The sequence below is a fragment of the Thunnus albacares genome, chromosome 10 (genome assembly GCF_914725855.1).
Source record: "Thunnus albacares chromosome 10, fThuAlb1.1, whole genome shotgun sequence".
In the NCBI taxonomy this organism is placed as follows: Eukaryota; Metazoa; Chordata; class Actinopteri; order Scombriformes; family Scombridae; genus Thunnus; species Thunnus albacares.
Genome location: NC_058115.1, coordinates 9553219 through 9573966, shown reverse-complemented (window position 1 = coordinate 9573966; position 20748 = coordinate 9553219). Strand labels below are relative to the sequence as shown.

Below are 20748 nucleotides of genomic sequence, written 5' to 3'. Positions count from 1 at the left end.
TTGTGAGAAAGTAGACTTTTTAGTCTCTGAGGTTATCCTCTATCGCTTGTTTTTTTTTCTCTCTCTCACCTATATCCAATGGCTCACCCCCAATTCTGTATTTTTCCTTCTCTTTTTTTTTCCTCACTCCAATGTCCCCTGTTCCTCTTTTACCTTTTTCTTTTCTTCCAATGTTCAATTCCTCCATCTGTTCCCCTCCCTCTCATTCTCTCCTCCTCTCACACTTACACGCTTTTTTTTCTCACGCATATCCCCACCCACCTGTTCGGCAGAGCTGTGCCCGGTGCCATGTGGCAGCCATGGAGTTTGCTCAGAGGGCCAGTGCCAGTGCGAGGAGGGTTGGATTGGCGCTGCGTGCGACCAGAGAGCGTGCCATCCTCGCTGCGAAGAACACGGCCAGTGCCACGATGGGACCTGCATCTGCCAGCCTGGCTGGGAGGGAGAGCACTGTAACATTGGTGAGCTCCACGCACACACGTGTGTGTGTGCATGTGGAAGTGTTTAATTATTCCTTGCGATATTTTGATCAGTATGATTAATTAGATAAAAAAAGGTGTTACTGTCGCTTGGATAATTTACATTTTCAATTGCTTTCTCTCACTTCCTCCTTCACAGTTACTCATGATTTGGACGTTGTAGTGAAAGGTAATTTATCTTTATTCAGTAGCTAAATTTGTGTTGTGCTCCCTCAACATGCTAACAAATGCCAAAAATGTGTGTGTGTGTGTGTGTGTGTGTGTGTGTGTGTGTATGTGTGTGTGTACACATGTGCATGTGGGCCACACCTTTTCAGACGGCTGCCCAGGGTTGTGCAGTGGGCATGGGCGCTGTACCCTGGAGCAAAGCGGCTGGCGCTGTGTCTGCCAGGCTGGATGGAGTGGGCCTGGATGCAGTGTTGTCATGGAAACTGACTGCAGTGATGGAACAGACAACGACGGAGGTGACATTCTAACATCATCTATCATTTTCTATCTTTTTTTTTTTCTCTTTTCTTACCTCTTTTATTTCGGTCTTCCTGGCATTCCATTTCATTACTTCTCCTCTTTCTCCTACCGAAAAAAATCCGCCTCATTGTTCCTTCCCTTCATCCCTCTGTGCTCTCCCAGTCCTGCTGAGACTCCTGTAGAGTCCTGCTGGTCATTATTATACTGAATATGTATTCGAGTGTGTGTGTGTGTGTGTGCGTGTGCGTGCCTGTGCAAGTGTGTATGTCTGTTTTTCCTCTTATCACAGCTAAATGTCTAATATGCATACCACCGGCTAGGATAAAAGGCACTCAGAGAAATTTTCACAAGTATAAAAACAGCAAACCATGCAGAATAGTTGCTTCTCTGGTTATGAGGTGTTTGGTAACAGGTGAGAGGTGTGTGTCACTCAGCCTTGTAGCTGTGTTTTTTTTATCCTCAGGTAAAGAGACAAGAAAGGAACATTTGAGCAGTCGCCATTTCAGTCCCAATCTACGGCAGTTCCCCAATACATAACAACAAGTTTTAAGAATATAATGCAAAACTGCATTGCTTTCTACTGTGCCCATTCACTTTGAAACTCCATCAAATATCCATTATGAACATGCCCGTTAAGCCCATGCTGTAATTCATCATTACAAACAAGGCAGTGTCGCTTTTGTTCGGAGGAAAAGCTTCCTTGTTTCTTGTTTGTTTTTTTTTTTTGTGGTTCCAGGTTTTGTGATGACTGGTGTTTGAATCAGTGCACCCAGCAGCAGGAAACCTCAAACACATACCTAGTTTTTTTGTAGTCCTTTTTTTGGGGTGGTGCACAGTGCTGATAGCTGCAATGTAACCCTTTTTTTTCTCCACACATTGTTTACCAAAGCAGCATTACTGACTGAGCGAACACTTCAGAAAGTCAGCCGAGATGGCTGCTCAAAACATGAATTACCGGTCCCCACTGTGGATTATAACCTCAGAGCCTCGCAATAAAAAATGTCCTGTGGACTATAAAATTGGGGCTGAATAGAGGGAAGGACTGTAGCCATGTGTGCCAACAGTGTAGGCACTGATGGTTATGTTTCTGTATTGAATTAAGGGATTATGTTCTGTCTCTTTGTTCTGATTATTTTTGTTATTAATGTGTTTTACATTTGTAGTGTTTAAGAAATAAAAGGCAGTCACACTGTGCACCTAATACATTTATACATCAAATATAATTAGAGCAAGAGATATGAGTAGAGACCCCCAGCATTATGTAAATGCAATACTGAATTGTTGGACTACCCCTTTAATAGATATGCATTGATTTGATTTAATATTGCATTTTTCTTTGTCTATATATGAGTAGGTTAAGTAGAGGCGGAGGTGGTGAGTGGGTGGAGGAAGGGAGAGGTTCAGTCAGACAGAAAAAGACATAATATATTGCATTATATACAAGAGCTGGATTACATTATACTGTATTATATATACTGTGTGGCATTATATGGTATTATAGTTCCACATGAATATTGATGAAATGAAATGTGTCAGAACTATAGGTATCAAACCCTTCAGTATGTATGTTTGTATAGAGAAAGATTCACCAACAAAGCCTTATGGAGCCCACTTACACTTCTCTTATCTTTCTATCCTGCTACCTCGCTCCACAGCTTTTCAAATACCATAATTTTCTACCACACAATTCAGCCATCTCCCTTAATTGGCAGATATACTGCACTGTAGGCTCTCATAGCCCTCTCTCACAGCAATCTTTTTGTCTCTGAAGATAGACAGAGATGGAAAGATGTTATCACAAGTAATCAGAGAATAAAGAGGAACTTTGAAGAGAGTTTCAATTATTCTGCCTGGATGGGAGAGGGGAGCGCATATATTGTTCTTTCTCTTGAAAAAAAAAACATTTATTCCACATAGTAAGCAATGAAGTCACATGCATGTACAGTACATATTTACATATATTATAATCGAAACCCACATTTTGTTATTAAAAATAACCTACATTATTTTTAATAACCATGCATGCATAGTAAGCTACAAACTTGAAACGTGCTCAGTGCTCTTTTAATGACAATGAAACAATGAAATTCAATTACTAGTGTTCTTTCAAGTTGAAGTAGTGAATCTTATGGTAATCAACCATTGTACCATGCTACCTTTGTAGGAGGAGGTTACAATAGAATATTGTTGGCCTTTAGCTCTCTGGTCTGTGGTCAGATGCATTTAAATGTCAGCACTGTTTCCTGCCTTTTCAGAAACAGGCTTGAAATAGGAAACACAAATGCCAGCCGGGCTCCTATTTACTGCCGCCTCGGTTTGTATCTGCAGCTCAGTTGTTTACACTGGAATTTTACAGGTCCCATTCAAGTAACGCTGGCAGTCGAGGTCTGATTTATAGCGATAGATGGTATAATAATGCACTGATGGCCCCTAATGAATCTCATTTGATTGATACCTGTGATAATGATGATACATGTACAATTCATTGTTGTAGATTACATCACTCTTGTAGAGTTTCTCACTGGCCAGCAGTGCAAAAATTATTTATTGGCAGTTCTGAGGTTTTATGGTATCTTCTTCCTGTCTTTTCACTGCAGATATATACAGCACCTTGGCCTTTAGAATAGAAATGTCTTCTCAGCACCTTAGTCACTTAAATCTATTAAAGCCTTTATTAACTATGCATAATAAAGATGTTCATGTCTGGCCTAAATTAACTGTATAAATTTAAGTACCCTCTAAACAACCAACTCCTAACATAAGGCTTTTTATATCTGTGTGTATATTCTGTTTTGAAGAGTGAAATGTAACAATTTGTAACCTTTTTTTATATTTCTGTCCGTTTCAGACGGCCTGATGGACTGTGTGGACCCAGACTGCTGTGAGCAGCTGAGCTGCGGCTCTGACCCGCTGTGCCACGGCTCGGCCGACCCCTTGGCCCTGTTGCAGCAGAGCCCGCTGCCCCCCACTGCACCCCCCTCACCTGCCAGCACACACACTCACAGCTTCTACCGCCGCATACGCTTCCTCCTCGGCAAGGCGGCCACACACACTCTCCCCGGAGACGTGCCCTTTGATACCAGGTATGTGTTTGTTTACTCTTTGTGTGTCTGGGTCTGCGTGTGAATGCAAAGCCCTGCATGTATTTGTTTTGTGTGTCTTTGTCCTTGAGTTGTCCTATGTTGAAAGACATGAGTAGTGGATAATGAAGTAAATACATGTATATAAATGCATTAAAAATGTCCATTACTCCTTAATGAGAGTGTGTGTGTATGCATATGAATGAGGCTTTTCATGTGTTCATATGCCTGTGCACACATCTGAGTGATCTGTGTTCCCCTGGAGATTAGCAGTCACCCGGCAGAACATTGTCCTCCGGTATCAACTGCAGAGTATTTGTGTGTTACATATCAATGCATAATGTGTCATTCAGTTGCACAAGTCGTAAAGGTGTCACAATAAATTTTTCAGTGGCCTCTTACTGCCATCTAAGAGAGGAAATACATCTTACCAGTGTTATGATGACCTAGAAAGTTAGGTTTGGAAAACAAGAAGTGATGCCTCAGAAAATGGCAAAGTGCATTTTTCCTCTTTGGTTCGCTTGTAGAATAAACAAATAAATTAATTATGTGGCAGTTTTTTCAGAGGGGAAATCGATGGCAGCTTTCAGGACAGAAGTAACAAACGGGGCAATGCAGCCACCCGGAGAAACCTCACCATCCTTCATTTATCCCTTTTCTGGTGTAACAGATAGGCTCCACCAATAAAGCTGCGTGTGTGTGTGCAACACATATGTGTGTGCGTGCCTTTCTAAATCTGTCTTCATTTGACCAGTTCAGCGATTATTCCAGATTTAAGCAGTGTATTTCACACTTTACCTGAAAAATCAAGATGGATATTTCAAAATAGCAGCGATGTGACTGATGGTTTAAAGAACAACACAACCTTATTTGCTGCAGGTGTCGCTGTCACTGTAATATAAACATGATGTAGAAGTTTTGTTTTTTTATATGACAGGGTGTTGAAAGGTTTTTCTTTGGGTGAAGCTATATTTATGGTCCTTGTATCCTGGCAATCTCCGGCAGATTTCTCTGTACTAAAGAAGGGAATTGTACTGAGGAGAATACATGTGGTTGCTTTTTCTTCACGCACAAGGTCGTTTGGCTAGTACTTCATAATATGCCTCTCTCTTCAAACAATGATTATGTTCTCCATCATTGTAAACCTGTCATCTCTCCCTCTCTTTGTGTCTGTATCTTTTTTTCTCTTTCTGCTTGCCGCCTTTGTTTTGCCAGTCGGGTAGCGGTGATTCGAGGTAGTGTTGTGCTGCAGGATGGCTCTCCTCTGGTTGGAGTCAACATCACTTTCCCGCAACATCCTGAGTATGGATACACTATCAGCAGGCAGGATGGAAGGTACAGAAACACTCGCACAGAACACATGCCTCTCTTTCCCCCCCTCTTTCTGCAATCTTATCCCTTTTTACTTTCATTTAACTCTAGTTTTGATCTGGTGACATTGGGCGCGATGTCTATGACCCTGATGTTCCAGCGTCCACCTTTCCTGCCACAAACACGCACCATCTGGACGCCTAACAACAACTTCCTGGTTCTGGATCAGGTTACCATGTCAAGGGAGGAAGCGCAGCCTCCTAAATGTGACATCAGGAGTGTTTTGAGTCCTTACCCGCTGGTCCTGCCCTACCCGCTTCCCAGATTCATGAGAGCATGTGTAGAGAAGGGTCCAGCTGTACCTGAGTTACAGGTACAAAACCACACAAAAAACCTATATGAAATGTAACGATACACTGCTCAGTGTGTGCAGGTCTGTAAGAATGAAGCAATTTGTTACAGCTCAGCAACAAACCAACCTGGTCTCACAGGATTTTGCAAATTTAGCTCAGTTCATATTTGCATCATGCAAATAAGAAATGAACAAAATGCAAATTGATGCTCCGTCCCATATATTCCCCTCCACAAAAACAAATTAGGTGGCTGAAAGTCAGACGTGGAGGTCAGGCTGGTGATTACATACAGTATTTACCCTCCAGTGACCAAAACCTCACCCTGACATTACTTCAGTTTGAACTAAACTTCTTGGTGCAAAGACTGAAAGATATTTTCTTGTTACCCAGATACGTGATAGACTGAAGGATATGTCATATCTAATATTTGCTGTGGTCACATGATCCTTTTGTAGCATATTTATATCCACAACACACTGTCTGCACTTCAAAGTTCAAGCTCATTTTTAAAAAAAATCTAATGTGTTTGGGATGAACAAATCTTTAAAAATGATGTAACATTTTATCCTCATGACAAATAACACCTCAGGACAAACAGGTAACAAGCAAAAAATAGAAAGAACAGTTCACAGTGTTCACCATGAGCTTAGTGAGACCCACTATGTTCAACTGTGTTAATAAATGGAATCAAAGCCTGAGGACTTTTGATGTAAATGTTTCTGCAGTCGTCTAATAGATCATTTGATTTTAGGTAATCACTGATATAAAATGGTATGGAAATAAAAGCACAAGAAATATTAGAATTGATGAATAAACATTTGCTGCAGCAGCTTGTCAAATGTTTATCAGATAGATGAGTTTGACTTTGTTTTTAAGATACAGCATATTTTCTTCTACATTTTTAATGGAATCATGATGGTACAGACAGATATCAGTGCAAACCTCCTATCATGATGATGATTGATTATTGTAACATGGCTAATACACCTTACATTGTGAACAGTGGTAGGTAGAGTAAACAAAAACGGTACTCAAGTAAAAGTACTCATAAAAGACTTGAGTAAGAGTAAAAAGTTTCTTGTAAAAAAACTACTCAAGCAGTGAGGAACTTCATTAGATGCAATTTATTACGTCAGTGTATCTTCCAAACTATCTTGTGAGTAATTGGCTTTTTCACTTGTTTTCAAAACATACATCTTTTAAAACCAATAACAATATTACATGAATATATTACAACACATCCTCAACAGGTAATAACAAATGTGAAGTGACATATATTGTTGGGAAAGTTCAGATTTTTTGAAGTGGGGTTGTATGAGGCACTCATCCATAGTCAGTGTATTACCTGCAGTAGATGGGGGTTGGCATGCCCCCAGTTTGGAGAAGCAAGCAGGAGTAGGCTACCGGCACTGAAGCTAGGCAATGTACTGCTGTCTGTCAGACAGCCCTTTCCTTTGGTACTACATTTTTTCAACTGTAGTACTTCTATTTACCTACGCAAGCTGTGCACTGTATTACGCCGCAGATCAGCTGTTTGGGTCAGAGAGAGCAATTGTGAGATCAGACAAGCTGATCTGTGTTGTAATACAGTGTGATACAATCTAATTATCGATACAGTCGCTGTCGTCCGTGTGAGCTCAGCTGAATATGGAAATTATTTATAGCTAAATATATCAGTAAAAGCACTCTGTAACAGAGCAGAATTACATATATTTTATCACAATGTAAAAGTAAAAAGTATTCTGCAAAATAACTACTCTTAGAAGTACAATTTATTTTAAAAAATACTCAAGTACATGTAACATGTGAGTTGTTCTTCCTGTACCTGACAATAGCACTTACTACGCTAGCTCATTATTACTCTCTTTCTTATATTATCCTTTCTGTATAATTTCTCATTTATCCTCTTTACGTCACTTGTATTTATCACTCTGCTCTCCATCTTGTTCTCCCTAGGCAGTGCAGGAAGAAGTTTCAATCCCAGGAGCCTTTGTGAAGCTGAACTATTTGAGCACCCGTGCAGCAGGTTACCTCTCTCTGCTGCGAATCCTCCTCACACCTCCCTCCCCGTCCTCCCCCGTCTCCCCACTGGGCGGTCTATCGAAGGTTCATGTCCGTGCATCAGTCCAGGGAAGGTTGTACCAGCGCTGGTATCCTGCTGGACCTGGCCTGGTACACAGGCTGGTCTGGAACAAGACTGATGTTTATGGCCAGGAGGTCTGGGGCCTCACTCATGCAACTGGTAGGTAGAAAATAAAATACAGTTGGGCTCATTCACAAATGTTTTCTTATGTACAATATATCTGAAATAAGGAATCGTGGTGAATCAGAAATGATACAAGGTTAGAATAAATAGAGGCAATCTGCCATTAGCATCAGTAAACATCAAACTAATCTTTCATATAGTAAATGCATAAGCTCAGTGTCTTGGGAAAATCATCTACCACTGGAAACAGAAGAACAAACAAGATCAATGATAATGATATTAATATTGATTATAGTCCTCTTATAGTCCTCTTGTGAGTTTAATAATGCAGTCATTTTATTGTAGTGCTGTCATTTGACAATTATAATGATAATTTCCTCTAGAAGCGGTCTGTGTATTTTTCTAACTCTGATTGTGACAAAAGAGCCTCTTATTGTAATTCAGATATGCTTTTTAACTGATTAAAGGCAGGTTTAGTTATGCTGCTAATGTGCTTGATTTACAAGACATTAAAAATGTGAAAATGTGAACCTATGAGGGGCCGTTAGGGACGTTATTCAGAATTACCATGCATATACATGTACTTTTCCTCTCACATATACATATGAAACCAAAATCATTTACATGCTATACTGCAAACCACACACACATACAAGTGAAATGCTCTTACATACACTACTTAAACACTCTCACATAAATAACTGAAAAATGATACGCTTATACACACAACTGCAATGCTCTCATAAAAACTATTGAAAAGCTTTTACACATACTAGTAAAATGTTCTCATGTACACAGTTACACAGCAACTATAATTTTGTATGATGGCATTTCAGCATATTGTATGAGAGGATTTCAGTTAAAACAGAAGGCATTTCAGGTGAACCGGAAGGTGGCTGAGAAAAAGAGCACAAGTTCATTTGTGAGCAACACTGTTGTCTGCTCAACAGCCTGCAAGTACCCTAATAGAAGCAGTGGCATTACTTATGGGAAATCCAATAGAGAAATAGCAAAGCTAGCAGAGTTAGCGTTACACTATTTAACTTAAAACAATCACTAGATTTATACACAAAACGGTCTTTATGAACCATAATAACATTTAAAATGTAACAGGAGCATTTCCAAACAAACTACAATATGTGCGTTGGTAAGCTACAAGAAAATTAGCTCTCTGCAGTCAGTCAGTTTCTTCTGTAGTTGCTTCACTTCCGGTGGATTTATCAAATGGAAATACAGACAGCGCCACTCTGCAACAATATTGTGGTCGGAGGGGGTATTATTCTAAAATCCTGTCAATAGGATTCAAGGACTCTGCTGCCACCTATCATCTACAATTATCTAATGCAGCCCCTTCTTTTACTGCTGCGACAGCACCGTGGTAACACAGCGGTAAAGCAGACAAACAAAATGAGTAACATAAAAATTGTCAAGTAATGCCGCTGCTTCTATTAGGCTATTTGCAGGCTATTGAGCAGACATCAGTGTCGCTAAAGGTTCAACTGAAACGCAATCTGTTTTAACTGAAACGCCATCATACAAAATGATATTTTTTCAATACTAACTGAGAGCATTTTAAATGTGTATATGAGCACATTTTACTAGTATGTGTCAAAGCTTTTCAGTAGTTTTTATGAGAGCGTTTCAGTTGTGTTTGTAATCGTATCATTTTTCAGTTGTTTGTGTCAGATTGTTTCAGTTGTGTATGTAAAAGCATTCCACTTGTATGTGTGTGTGTGTGGTTTTCAGTATGGTGTGTGAATAATTTTGGTTTCATATGTGTATGGGAAAAGAAAATTTTCAGCTGCGTATATGAGCACATTTCACTAATATGTGTGAAAGCTTTCAATAGTTTTTCTGAGAGCGTTTCAGTTGTGTATGTAATCGTTGTTTGTATCAGAATGTTTCAGTTGTGTATGTAAAAGCATTTCACTTGTATGTGTGTGTGTGGTTTTCAGTATAGTACGTGAATAACTTTGGTTTCATATGTGTATGTGAGAGGAAAAGTATATGTATATGCATGGTTGTTCTGAATAACGTTCCTAACGGCCCCTCAGTGACTTAAATGCAAAGCTTGACATTTTGAAAAATATGCTTTTTGCTTTCTTGCCAAAAGTAAACTCTATACCATTGCCATGTCTGTGTGTTTAGCATGGAGCCTGAGTCAGGAGGTTATTAGTTTAGCTTAGCCTAAGACTGGAAATACTGGGGAAAAGAGCTAGCCTAGCTATGTCCAAAGTTTGAAAATACATCTACTCTAGAAACACCTCTATGGTTCACTAATTAACATGTTGTATCTAGTTTGTGTAATCCAAAACACAAACATAAATGTTGAAATGGCAAGTTGTGGTTTTACAAGAAGTTACGTATGTGCTGTAACACAGCAAGGTTGCCAGGAAACTAGCAGAGACTCCAAGAATGCACTGTGATCGAGCACTGGTGCACGGATGAAACAAATGAGATTCAACATTCAACGAGAGAGCTTTAGAGGTGATCGTAGGCAAATTTGGGAACTTTGGACAGAGCTAGGTCCAGTCTTTATGCTAAAATAAACTAATCTCCTCCTGGCTCCGTAGTTCATACACAGACATGAGAGTGATCTTCTAATCTAACTCTCTGCAAGAAAATGTATAAGTGTACTTCCCTAAATATAATAACAGCTCCTTTAAACAGGGCGCATGTTTCCAGTGGACATTGATATATACAACTTAATCTCATTAGCATAGCATTACCTAAGAGATACAGAAAAATGTCTTTCCTTCGGGCAGGATACAAACTAACTAAAATAGAGCTACCCACATCTCAAACCTTTTAAATTAAGATGTTTTGACCAATGTCATCGAACGTTGTCCTCAAATCCAACAATACATCATCACTGTTAACCATCTTTGAGTCTTTGAGTGGCTGTTTTAGTTCTGTGGTTTGCACAAAAGCCTGATTAGAGGACATCTTGTAACTGATTAACCATTATGCAGGTAATCTACCAATTGTTAATGGACAGTCTCCTGCTGAGGATTGGAAGATTGCCTTATAATTAATGATTATGGAGGCATCCAGGTTTAGTTTCTTTCATAATTGTTTGACAACTATAGCTTTGGCAAACTGAAAAGAAGTTTTCATTACAGTTGAAATGTCATTTGCCAGGAAATTAAAAAGAAAAAAAATGCGGCCGAGTGAATTGAGCTAACAGGTGGACAATGAGCAGTTTAAACTTTCCAATACCTTCAGCACTGATAGTTGAGAGGGTGGCAAGACCAGAGGTGCTTTGAGAAGGAGGAGTGGAAAGATGGAAAGCTCTACAAATATATTGTAGACTAACTGGCAGTAAAGATATTATCTGCAGTGGCACCGAGGAAACACTTCTGGACAGAACTGTCTCCGTGGAGAAAATATGTTCATATACTCAAGTTAATATACAAATCTGTGGATGGGAAGTTTTCATGACTGTGGCCCATTATCTCTTTCCCCCCATGTCTTCTCTTACCTCTATAAAGAGGATATACTGGATGTGTAACTGCTGTTATACTGTGTGTAAGTGCAAATATTTTATGTCATTGCATTTGTGGTTCATTATAGCAAAAACAGCCATTGTAAAGATGCCATTGAGGCTTAAAGCTTTGAACTTTCTATTGGTATTTTGTGAGATAATTTTTCCACTATCTGTTTTCTTTGTGAAAGATTGTAGACAAACTGTGGAGCTGCAAGAGAGAGGCTCAGGTCTTTCCATAAACGCTGAGATATCTCAGCCATACCAGAAGCTTTGTCCACTCGAGTGTACGGTCTCGTACAAAGATTGCATCTCCCCTTCCCGAGGCCTCCTCCTCTCTCCTCCTGATCCATCCCCTCCTCTCCTTATCTGTTGAGCTGCATTTCATCTGTTCCAGCTCTCTCTTGATCTTTCACATTTTCTCAACTCAAATCATCCTGTTTTTTTTTATTTACCCTGCTTTGCAAGAACCACCTCCTGTCCCTCTTACCCCCTGTCCCTCGCCTCCTATCTTCCTCTACCCTCACAGTGTTTCCTGTGTTCCTGTCCTCTCCTGAACCCCCTTTTCTTCTCTTCCCTGCTTGTTATTTCCTCCATTCTCTCTGATCTCCCCTGTTACCTCTCTCCTGTCTTCCTCTGCCCTCCCTTGTTCTCTCTTCTCTACCCATGTTTTCCCCTGATCCTTCCCTCTCTATAGTTCCTGGCGCTTTGTTGGCGCAACGACACAGACGCGCACAGACACAGGCACACATACACCACACTCTCCATGTGTGTACACACACACTCCATGTGTTCACACATTGCCAGAGAGGTTGAGAGAGAGGGAGATCATGCTCTGTTTGCTGGTGTGAACACATTGCCTGAGGCTTCAGCAGAGGGGAATGAAAGCTTTCACCTGTGAGATATTGAGTGTGCAGTCATGTAGTATAGTGTGCATGGGTATTGTTTGTGAGAGAGTGTGTATAGTGTGCTGTTGTGTGTGTCATTGCTTGTAATATAGCTACAGTAATATTCGGTTGTGAAGCAGTTCGCAAAACACTGACACTTTCCCTTTGAGATTGCTTTGTCCGTTTTGTCCTGGAAAAAACCTTGTTCCTCAAATAAAGTCAGTTTTATTGTAGCATTTTTAAAAAATGGGACAATGTCCTTATTGATGGCCATGTATTTATGGCAACTTTTGATGCATTTCATCAGCATGAATTAGTTTCCAGGTCATGAAACAAGTTCTTCAAGGGGGGTGCAATGTGAGTTGAAGGGTCAGAAATTGCACAGAAAGCTCTCTCTAGCCTAGCATTACTTCTATATAGGTTTAGACAGAACGCTCCCAGTTCTGTTTCTGTCCTTCAAAAGCACAAGATCACAAGCCTATCAGAGCTTAAGACACCTAAAATTGAAATAAATTAACCCTTTGAATGAACTTCAGAGATAGTTCCCAGACTAAGAACTTTTGTTCAACACTATAAGGTTTCTTTTTCTTTTTCAGAATCCCCAGTATCCCAAATTATCCATTAATTTCCCTCCACAATCACTTTATTGATTGTACCATTGAGTTTGAGATTTAAAGGTATGCTATGCAGGATTTTCCCAAAAAAAACATATAGACTCACACAAAAATAATCAGCAAATTATTATAGTAATAATAATCATCACTTATCATCCTCTAGAAGTGCATGGTGCAGTATTTATCTACAGAGACCCTGTCCTCTGCCTGTATTTTCTTATTTTTGTATTATTTTGCTGTGTTCAGGACAACCTTTGGGTAGTGGGTATGTAGCCCCCAGCCAATAACAGCGTGCAAGTGTGAGGTTGGGACTTGTAAGGTAGTGACCAGGTTACATCGATGTCTCCGCCTCTCTCCTCTGCTCCACTCTGCTCTCTGTCTCTGTGTCATGGACGTATAAAGAGCTGCAGGTCTGTGTGTCTGCTTGACCGAGGGCGGGGCTGAGCTACACACACACAGAGCAGAGAGGCCACAGCGGACAGGATGAAGCTCTGCATTCACACAAAATCCGGTAATGCAGCACCTTCCCGCAGGGTTGTGCAGAGGTGTGGGCATGTTTGTTTGTGCTGTAGAACATAACTGACATGAAACAATCAGAAAATAGTGTTTTATTTATCTTATTTACAGCTTTGTTCTTGCCAGCACTGCTCACCCTCTTCATTCACTCTAGCTTGCTTGACCACTGCTGCGCTCTCTCTCTTCCCCTCCCTCTTTCTCTTTCTCTCTCTCTCTCTCTTGCTCTGAAGTCGTTGAGCTGGGGAGGAGCCAACTTTGAATGCTGTGTTTACAAACACCAACTGACAAATCCTGCATAGTATACCTTTAAGTTGGCCCTGTATGTCTGCTGAGAGTTTCTCTCTGCATTAAAAGGGAATATCTTGAGTTTGAGCATAATGTGAACGCCCCTGCTTAGGTATTCCACTACCTCTACTGGTCCTTATGCTGACTTTCCTTTGCAGCTCCCTTTGAGCACCCGTCAATTCACTGGCATGTTGGTTTACAATGAAGCAAGTTACAGAGATCAGTGCCAACGGTGATTGACAGCGACAGCTACTGCTTTACCATATTTGCGTCAGACAAGTCAAGCTGTCTTTACTGTACAGTATATCATTATCTACATTTAAGCCCTGGTATATCATTTAAAATGTGACTGAGTTAACTGTTGTCATCTCCTGCTGCTTTAATTATACAATATAATGGAGAGGGTTTTTTATTTCATACATTTAACATAAAAACAAAAATTGTAAAAATATTAAAAACATATTTTGGTTAATTAAAAAAGAATGTAATGACCTCACAGAGTTAAAGTGAAAATGTATTTTAATGAAAGCATTTTCCATTAATCACTTACAGTAAAACTAAGGTCTAAAACTGTGTATATGATATGAATAAATCCTTAACTTAAAGCTGCACCACTCAATTTAAAAAAAAAAAAAAGATAATTTGAAAGGGATCGCTCACAGTGATGAACCCACAGAAAATTATCAGCCAACTCTGCAGTTCTCTTCAGCTTTACATTTTAGTGTCTTTCAGCTCATTGTTTTGGTTACCATCAACCTCATTTCCAGGAAAAGCTCTAATAAACGGATAAACTGAAACTGTACACTACTTATCTGGCACCAAACACAGACACACAAAGTTAGCAACTTGCTGGTGAACATTGTGGAGCACTTAGCAGCTAAAGAGTGAGATATACAGATAGAATAAAATAGCTAAACGCGGAGTGACAATGGAACTTACATTTGTTGTGTAGCCAGAAACACAACTTAAAATGAGCACTAATGTTGCTCTGTGTATGGTGGATATGTAAATAGGCAACTGACTAATGCTAACACGCCCTATACCTCAATTTAGACAAAAAAAAATCAACTAATACTACTTAAATTAAGAGCAGCAATTTCACAGTAAAAATAGAATAAAAAATACTAAACTTGTAGAACTCCTGCTTTCAATTTTTTACCAAAGTACAGAAGTATTACCTGCAAAATATAAAGCATCAATAGCAAAACTACTAATTATACAGAAATACTCCCTTCAGAGTTGTATATTGCTTTTTACTGTATTATTGTAGTATTATAGGAGGAGCATTGTAGTTTTGTGGCTACATGAGGTAGAACTCATTTTAACTATTAATGCTACTAGTATTAGGTTATCTCATCCATACTGCTGCATCATAGAGTACAGTATCTTATAAGCTAATCATCTGAGTATAAAATCTTTAAATAACCAGCACCTGCCAATTCAGTGTAAGAGAGTACAAGTATAAAGAAGCATACAATGGAAATACTTAAATATCTTAAACTGTACTTAAGTACAATACTTAAGTGGTAAATATAAGAGGAAATTACTTTCCACTTCTCAAAAGAGGCTGATGACTTGATGCAGGCATTTCTTTCTATGTGTGTGAGACTGTGTGTTGCAGAATGTCAAGTACGTATGTCTGTATGTTTTTATGTGTGTTTGTGTCCCCGAGAGCATCTACGGCGTTGTCACCTGCTGCCTTTAAACGTATTCCAAGTCTGAAGTGGTAAATTGCTGTTGAAGCATATTTAATCCCGCCAAGCCAAAAAAAGCTGTTGATAGTTGTTAGTTGTAGTGGGAAGCTTCACAGCGTATCATTACAACTAAGAGGCCAAGCAGCTAATTCTAGGGCTCCTTCATGAAGACGGGCACCTCCTGATTACGCCTCCACTTCTTACTGATCCCTCTCAAACGCACACACTGATGAGGTCTCGCTACAGGCCTTTCATCTGTCTCACCACTCGATACAATGTAGTTTTGAGAGAGATAGGGAATGTGTATGTGTGCTTGTGCGTAAAGCCTTGCTGTCAAGTTCTGCACAAATGCCAGCACCTACAATTATTTTTCTGCACATAGTGTTAGACACAGCAGGTCTACGGCACATAGTTATTAATGTGCTTAAGATCAAGCCCTCATACGTGTGTATATGTTTGCGTTTCAGTATCAGTTGGCTACGAGTACGAGTCGTGTCCTGGCGTCATTCAGTGGGAGAGGAGGACTGCTCTGATGCAGGGTTTTGAACTGGTGCCCTCTAACTTGGGCGGTTGGTCTCTGGACAAACACCATGCCCTCAACATACGCAGTGGTGAGTACATAAGAGGTTGTTTCTTTTTTTGGCACATCCAAGCAGGCTGCCACACTTCTTCAGACGCAAAAACTGAATTGAATTAAACTGAACTGGGCCCTGTTCTTCAAATGTAATTAAATGTTCTTTGAAGGCAGTTTGAGGATTGATTTGTTAATCCCGGATAAAGTTATCTTGAATAACAGTGCACTTCTTTTTCTTTTTTTCTTTTTTTTAAATAAAAGCAACATGAGTAGAGAGTTGAAACCATGATCGGCATCCATATAACTGGCTGATCATGTGATTGCAATTACATGAGATTCATGGACATAAGTCTCATTTAATGTGTGTTCCCACACATTATGTATTTGACACTTATTTTGTTCCACATCACACATCAATGTTTCCTGACACTCTTTCACTGTAATATATACCGTATAATTAGATATTATGAGTGAGTGCATTTAGACTGTGAGTGATACGATTAAGCAGATTTAATTACATGGCCAAATTATTGAGAAGAGTAGGTAGACAATTTTATTTAGATAATTTAACTTCTAATCATATCTCTATTCACAATCCATTGATTGTTTCAATCCACATACCGTAAATACAGTCTGTAGGCTACCTATGATGCAATTATAGGTAATACATTTCACTGTTCAAATAACAAATCCCTATATAACATCAAGGATTGATGTCATGTTTCTGGTTCCATTGGTCTTTTAACACTGAGAAAGTTTTAATTTAATCCTTATTTTCTAGGGTTGTGTTTTAGAGGTTCTCTATTTTATATTTTGTTATGTACTATATCATATATAGGTATTTATTGTGAAGATAAATTGTTGTAATTGCAACAGCGGATCCTAAGGGATTCTCGGTTATCTAGATGTTCTTATCTAAAATCATTACATCTCTAAGAAAAATAATTTGTCGTGAACGCACTAACTGTGAATGAGCCTGTACTTTTGCAGGTTTGGGTTTAACGACTTGTTGCTCAGACGAGTTTGTTTGTTTTTTCAGGAAACAATTACTGAGATTTTGCCTCCTGGGCTATCACACAGAGAGAAATGAGGATTTGAAAGCTCCAGCATTAAATCTGTATGCATTCATCTGTCCCCAGGAATCCTTCACAAGGGAAATGGGGAAAATGTCTTCCTCTCCCAGCAGCCCCCTGTCATCTCCACTGTAATGGGCAATGGTTTCTACCGGAGCGTCCCCTGTGGTCCAAGCTGCAGTGGTGCAGCCCGAGACATGATGCTGTTTGCCCCTGTGGCGCTGGCCAGCGGCCCTGATGGCTCTCTCTATGTCGGGGACTTCAACTTCATCCGCAGGGTCCATCCTGATGGATACACCAGAACAATACTGGAACTCAAGTGAGTGTCACGGTCTTGTTGGGTACTGTACTGTAAGCATGTGATAACACTAGTCTCATCTTGGTAGGGATCTCCCAAAGCGGGAAGCACTGGGATTTTGAGCATTGGATTGACTTGAGCACAATTAGAATAAAATTAGGTCGTCTGATATGAGTTAGTATGGCATTAGCTCTGGTTGGCATCTGCAGTTGTGATCTGTTTGATCTCAACAGAATACATTCTGAAGTTTGTGTTCATGCAAAAGCAGAGTGTGTGAGGTTCAGACATCACAGACTCTAATCTACCTCTTTAGGATGTGAGAGAAGCTGAAAGTCTTGGCTGTGAAACAGATATTTTTTTCTGTGGATTATGACGATGATATCTCCTACTGCGCTGCAGGCACTACATACTCTATTTCTGTATTTTCTCAAGTGTAGAATCTCAACGGGATTGCACAGTCATTTGTCCTGTAAAGTGTTCTCCTTATGTAACTTTACTCTCTCATTCTCTGTTATTATTGTATCTCTGACTAATATTTCTGGTTCAGACGGAGGTTTCATAGTGTCTGTATTTGATACTTCCTTGTCCTCTGGGAGGAAATGCCAAAAAGCTTCCTGTTTAGGTTAATATTTAATGTGAAACAATACAGCCATCTAAATCAACCCTAATCTCACTTTATGAGGAGAGAATTGACTCATTGTAGCCTATGAAATTCTGAATGACTCTCGTTAGCATCATAAATGATTGTTTTTACTTTCTCTTTTCTCCTTTTTAAATGTTCCTTTATGGCTTATTATCAGGAACCGGGACACCAGACACAGGTGAGAAGTGGTGATTAACACCTCTTTTATATACCTGCACAAAACACACACATACACACAAAGAACATGTATCAAGAGAAAAGACAGGACTTGATGCAAAATGCCTCACTTGGTTTGTTTGCTGCAAATTGCACTGACCTCCCCTACTCCCTTACACACGCACACACAGACGCACACCACACACAAAATCTGCATATACTCAGGTTGCAGTCAGATCTATCAAATCCTCATTTAAATTTCACCAGGTGAGATTAAATTTGTAAATGGGAACTTGGCCAAAATGTCAAGGATTTCATGTTTCAGAGGATTACTGGAAGTCTGTTTGGAGGATGCAGCAGTTCGCTCACTTCCTGAGCTGGACTAAAAGCCCGGGGCCTGGTGTGGCCTCGACATCGTCCCTGGCCCTGAGCCTTGATGGCAGTGTGAGCTCTATACACCATGTTTGACAGAAGATTAGACAGATGTTATAGGGTTTGTGTGTGTGTGAATGCCTGTGTGTCTGTGTGTGCACCACTATCAGGGGTTATATCGAGCCAATTGTGTGTATGTGTGTGTTTGTGTGTGTGTGTGTGTGTGTGTGTGTGTGTGCGCTTGTGGGTGTTTGTGAGGGAGACAGAGCAGGTTTATCCGATTTGAAAAGAGAAAGGATTTTAAAGATGCCATATCTCTAGCATGCCAGAGTTTCAAACCATGCAAAAAGGATAACCTGGCTGGGAGTTTATGTTTGTACTGTATGGGTGGGTGTGTACATATAGTATGTCTACAAGTGTGTAAATGTAAATGTGCAAAAAACTGTGATACATTTCTGTTGTGTAACTCAAGCCAGCGGTACCTGTACCCCAGGGGGTACTTCTGCAGCTGCCAGAGGATATGTGGAAAGATTGTAGAGTAGCTCAACTAATGAGCTCAAATAGACAGTTTGATTTTTTAAAAAATTACATCCACATACTGACATCTACAACATCTGAACACCACATGTTGCCACCACAAGTGCATCAAACTGGAAACAGTTAGCTAAAAGTAATGAATAAATGTTTAGAATAGGTAGCTTAACATAATGAATAAACAGCTGAGATAGCTAAAAGAAATGGCTAAATATTTAAAATAGATAGTTAAAATTCATGGAAAAACAGTTGAAACAGATGGCTAAAAGTACCCTAATGGATAAATGATTGAAAGAGCTAACATTAATCGATAAACTACATAAATAATTAAAGTAATGGATAAATGGTTGTAACATCCAGCTTCCTTCACCCCAAGTGGTAGCAGTACAAATGCAAACTTAACCAATTTAAACACTGATATTTCAATCGGATGAAAAAAAATATTCTAACATCCACTGTTAATATATCCACTTTGATATTAGTTAGTTAAATAATATCCCATTTAAATGAACACTCTTGGAACATGACGGGTGGTGTCAATGAAAGGGTACTGGACATGACAGGGCTGTGGGCATACATCAGACAGAAGAAACGTTGGCCTAAGCCTATGAACTGGATTCTTCTGGAGGCACTTCAGATACCCTTCCCTCACCCTAGAGGTTTCTCCCTCAGTTCCTGCTTCCTCTTTTCTTTCCACAGCAGCTTTTTACTGTTAGCAGCATGTTAGTGTTTCTCTTTTATTCTATACTATTGTTCTCCCAAGTCAAATACATTAATTATTCATCCATATTCAGCTTTCAAAGCTTTTCGCTCTACATTCTTCCCAGCAAAGTGCCTATCAGCCAACAGGGCTTCAAAACAAGGTGCTCTCCAAGGGGAGACAATATGGGATGTACTCACCGTAAAACCATTGTCTATTCTTTGCCTTCAAGAGTTTCAGAGAGGCGTAAAGCAAATAAGGGAGGAAGTCCTCTACAATATTATCTGAGAGCCCAGACGGTCGATTCAGAGAGACAGTCAGGAACAGCTAGATCATTCTATCAGCTCTGATCACTGTTTTGTTATTATGTATGGAGGGAAAAAGGGACAGTAGAGTGGGATTGTTTGTGCTGTGGTTGTTACTGTTGTTCATTTCCCTTCCACTGGATGAATGCATTCAGAGCCGTGAGCATCTAATTGAGAAAAAGACAGGTGAAGTGATTTGTAACCGTGAAATGCTTGTGGTGACTTCAAGAGGCCCAACAAATATGATATGCTGCACAGAGCAGTGGCACACTTTGAAACTCAGTGAATAACTCTCTTAGGATCAAGTTTAAATTATGTATGTGCAGTTCAGTGCAGAGCTCTGTAAACAGTTATGCACTTAATGGACTAGATGACTGACAGCACCGTTGCCTATGTTGCACTGTTTTTTTTTTCTCTGGGTTGTGAGAAGGTTCAGGCTAATATCAGAAGGAAGTTTTCTCTTTGTAGAGTTAGGGTCCGTAGAGGCAGAACAGTCTCACTGTGTACAAGAGCTGTCCAAAGCAAACTGGAAATTATAGGACGCTATTTGTAACCTGCGAGAAAATGTCAAGCAACAAAAAAGGTCTGTTTCGGGGTCTGTAAGAAGTGTAAATGTACTTTAATTGAGAAAGAATGTGTGAAAGCATGACATTAGAAATATTTTTTGACATTGTAATTTCCCTTGCAAGACATTTTTCACAGAATAGCGATGTAAAAAA

General features: G+C 39.7%; 1 protein-coding gene across 5 annotated transcripts in view; it reads left to right on the top strand.

Annotated features, from left to right (window-relative positions):
- The window catches only part of tenm1 (teneurin transmembrane protein 1), a 189164-nt gene that overhangs the window by 125940 nt on the left and 42476 nt on the right, over positions 1 to 20748 (top strand). For 4 of the 5 annotated variants that reach the window (XM_044362784.1, XM_044362785.1, XM_044362788.1 and 1 more), the window contains 10 exons: positions 273 to 458; positions 616 to 645; positions 794 to 940; positions 3793 to 4027; positions 5240 to 5359; positions 5447 to 5708; positions 7645 to 7930; positions 15842 to 15985; positions 17088 to 17340; positions 18120 to 18140. In XM_044362784.1, the coding sequence (XP_044218719.1) occupies positions 273 to 458; positions 616 to 645; positions 794 to 940; positions 3793 to 4027; positions 5240 to 5359; positions 5447 to 5708; positions 7645 to 7930; positions 15842 to 15985; positions 17088 to 17340; positions 18120 to 18140 (1684 nt within the window). The remainder of the gene's footprint in view (positions 1 to 272; positions 459 to 615; positions 646 to 793; positions 941 to 3792; positions 4028 to 5239; positions 5360 to 5446; positions 5709 to 7644; positions 7931 to 15841; positions 15986 to 17087; positions 17341 to 18119; positions 18141 to 20748) is intronic. The other variant, XM_044362786.1, reaches the window with a different exon arrangement.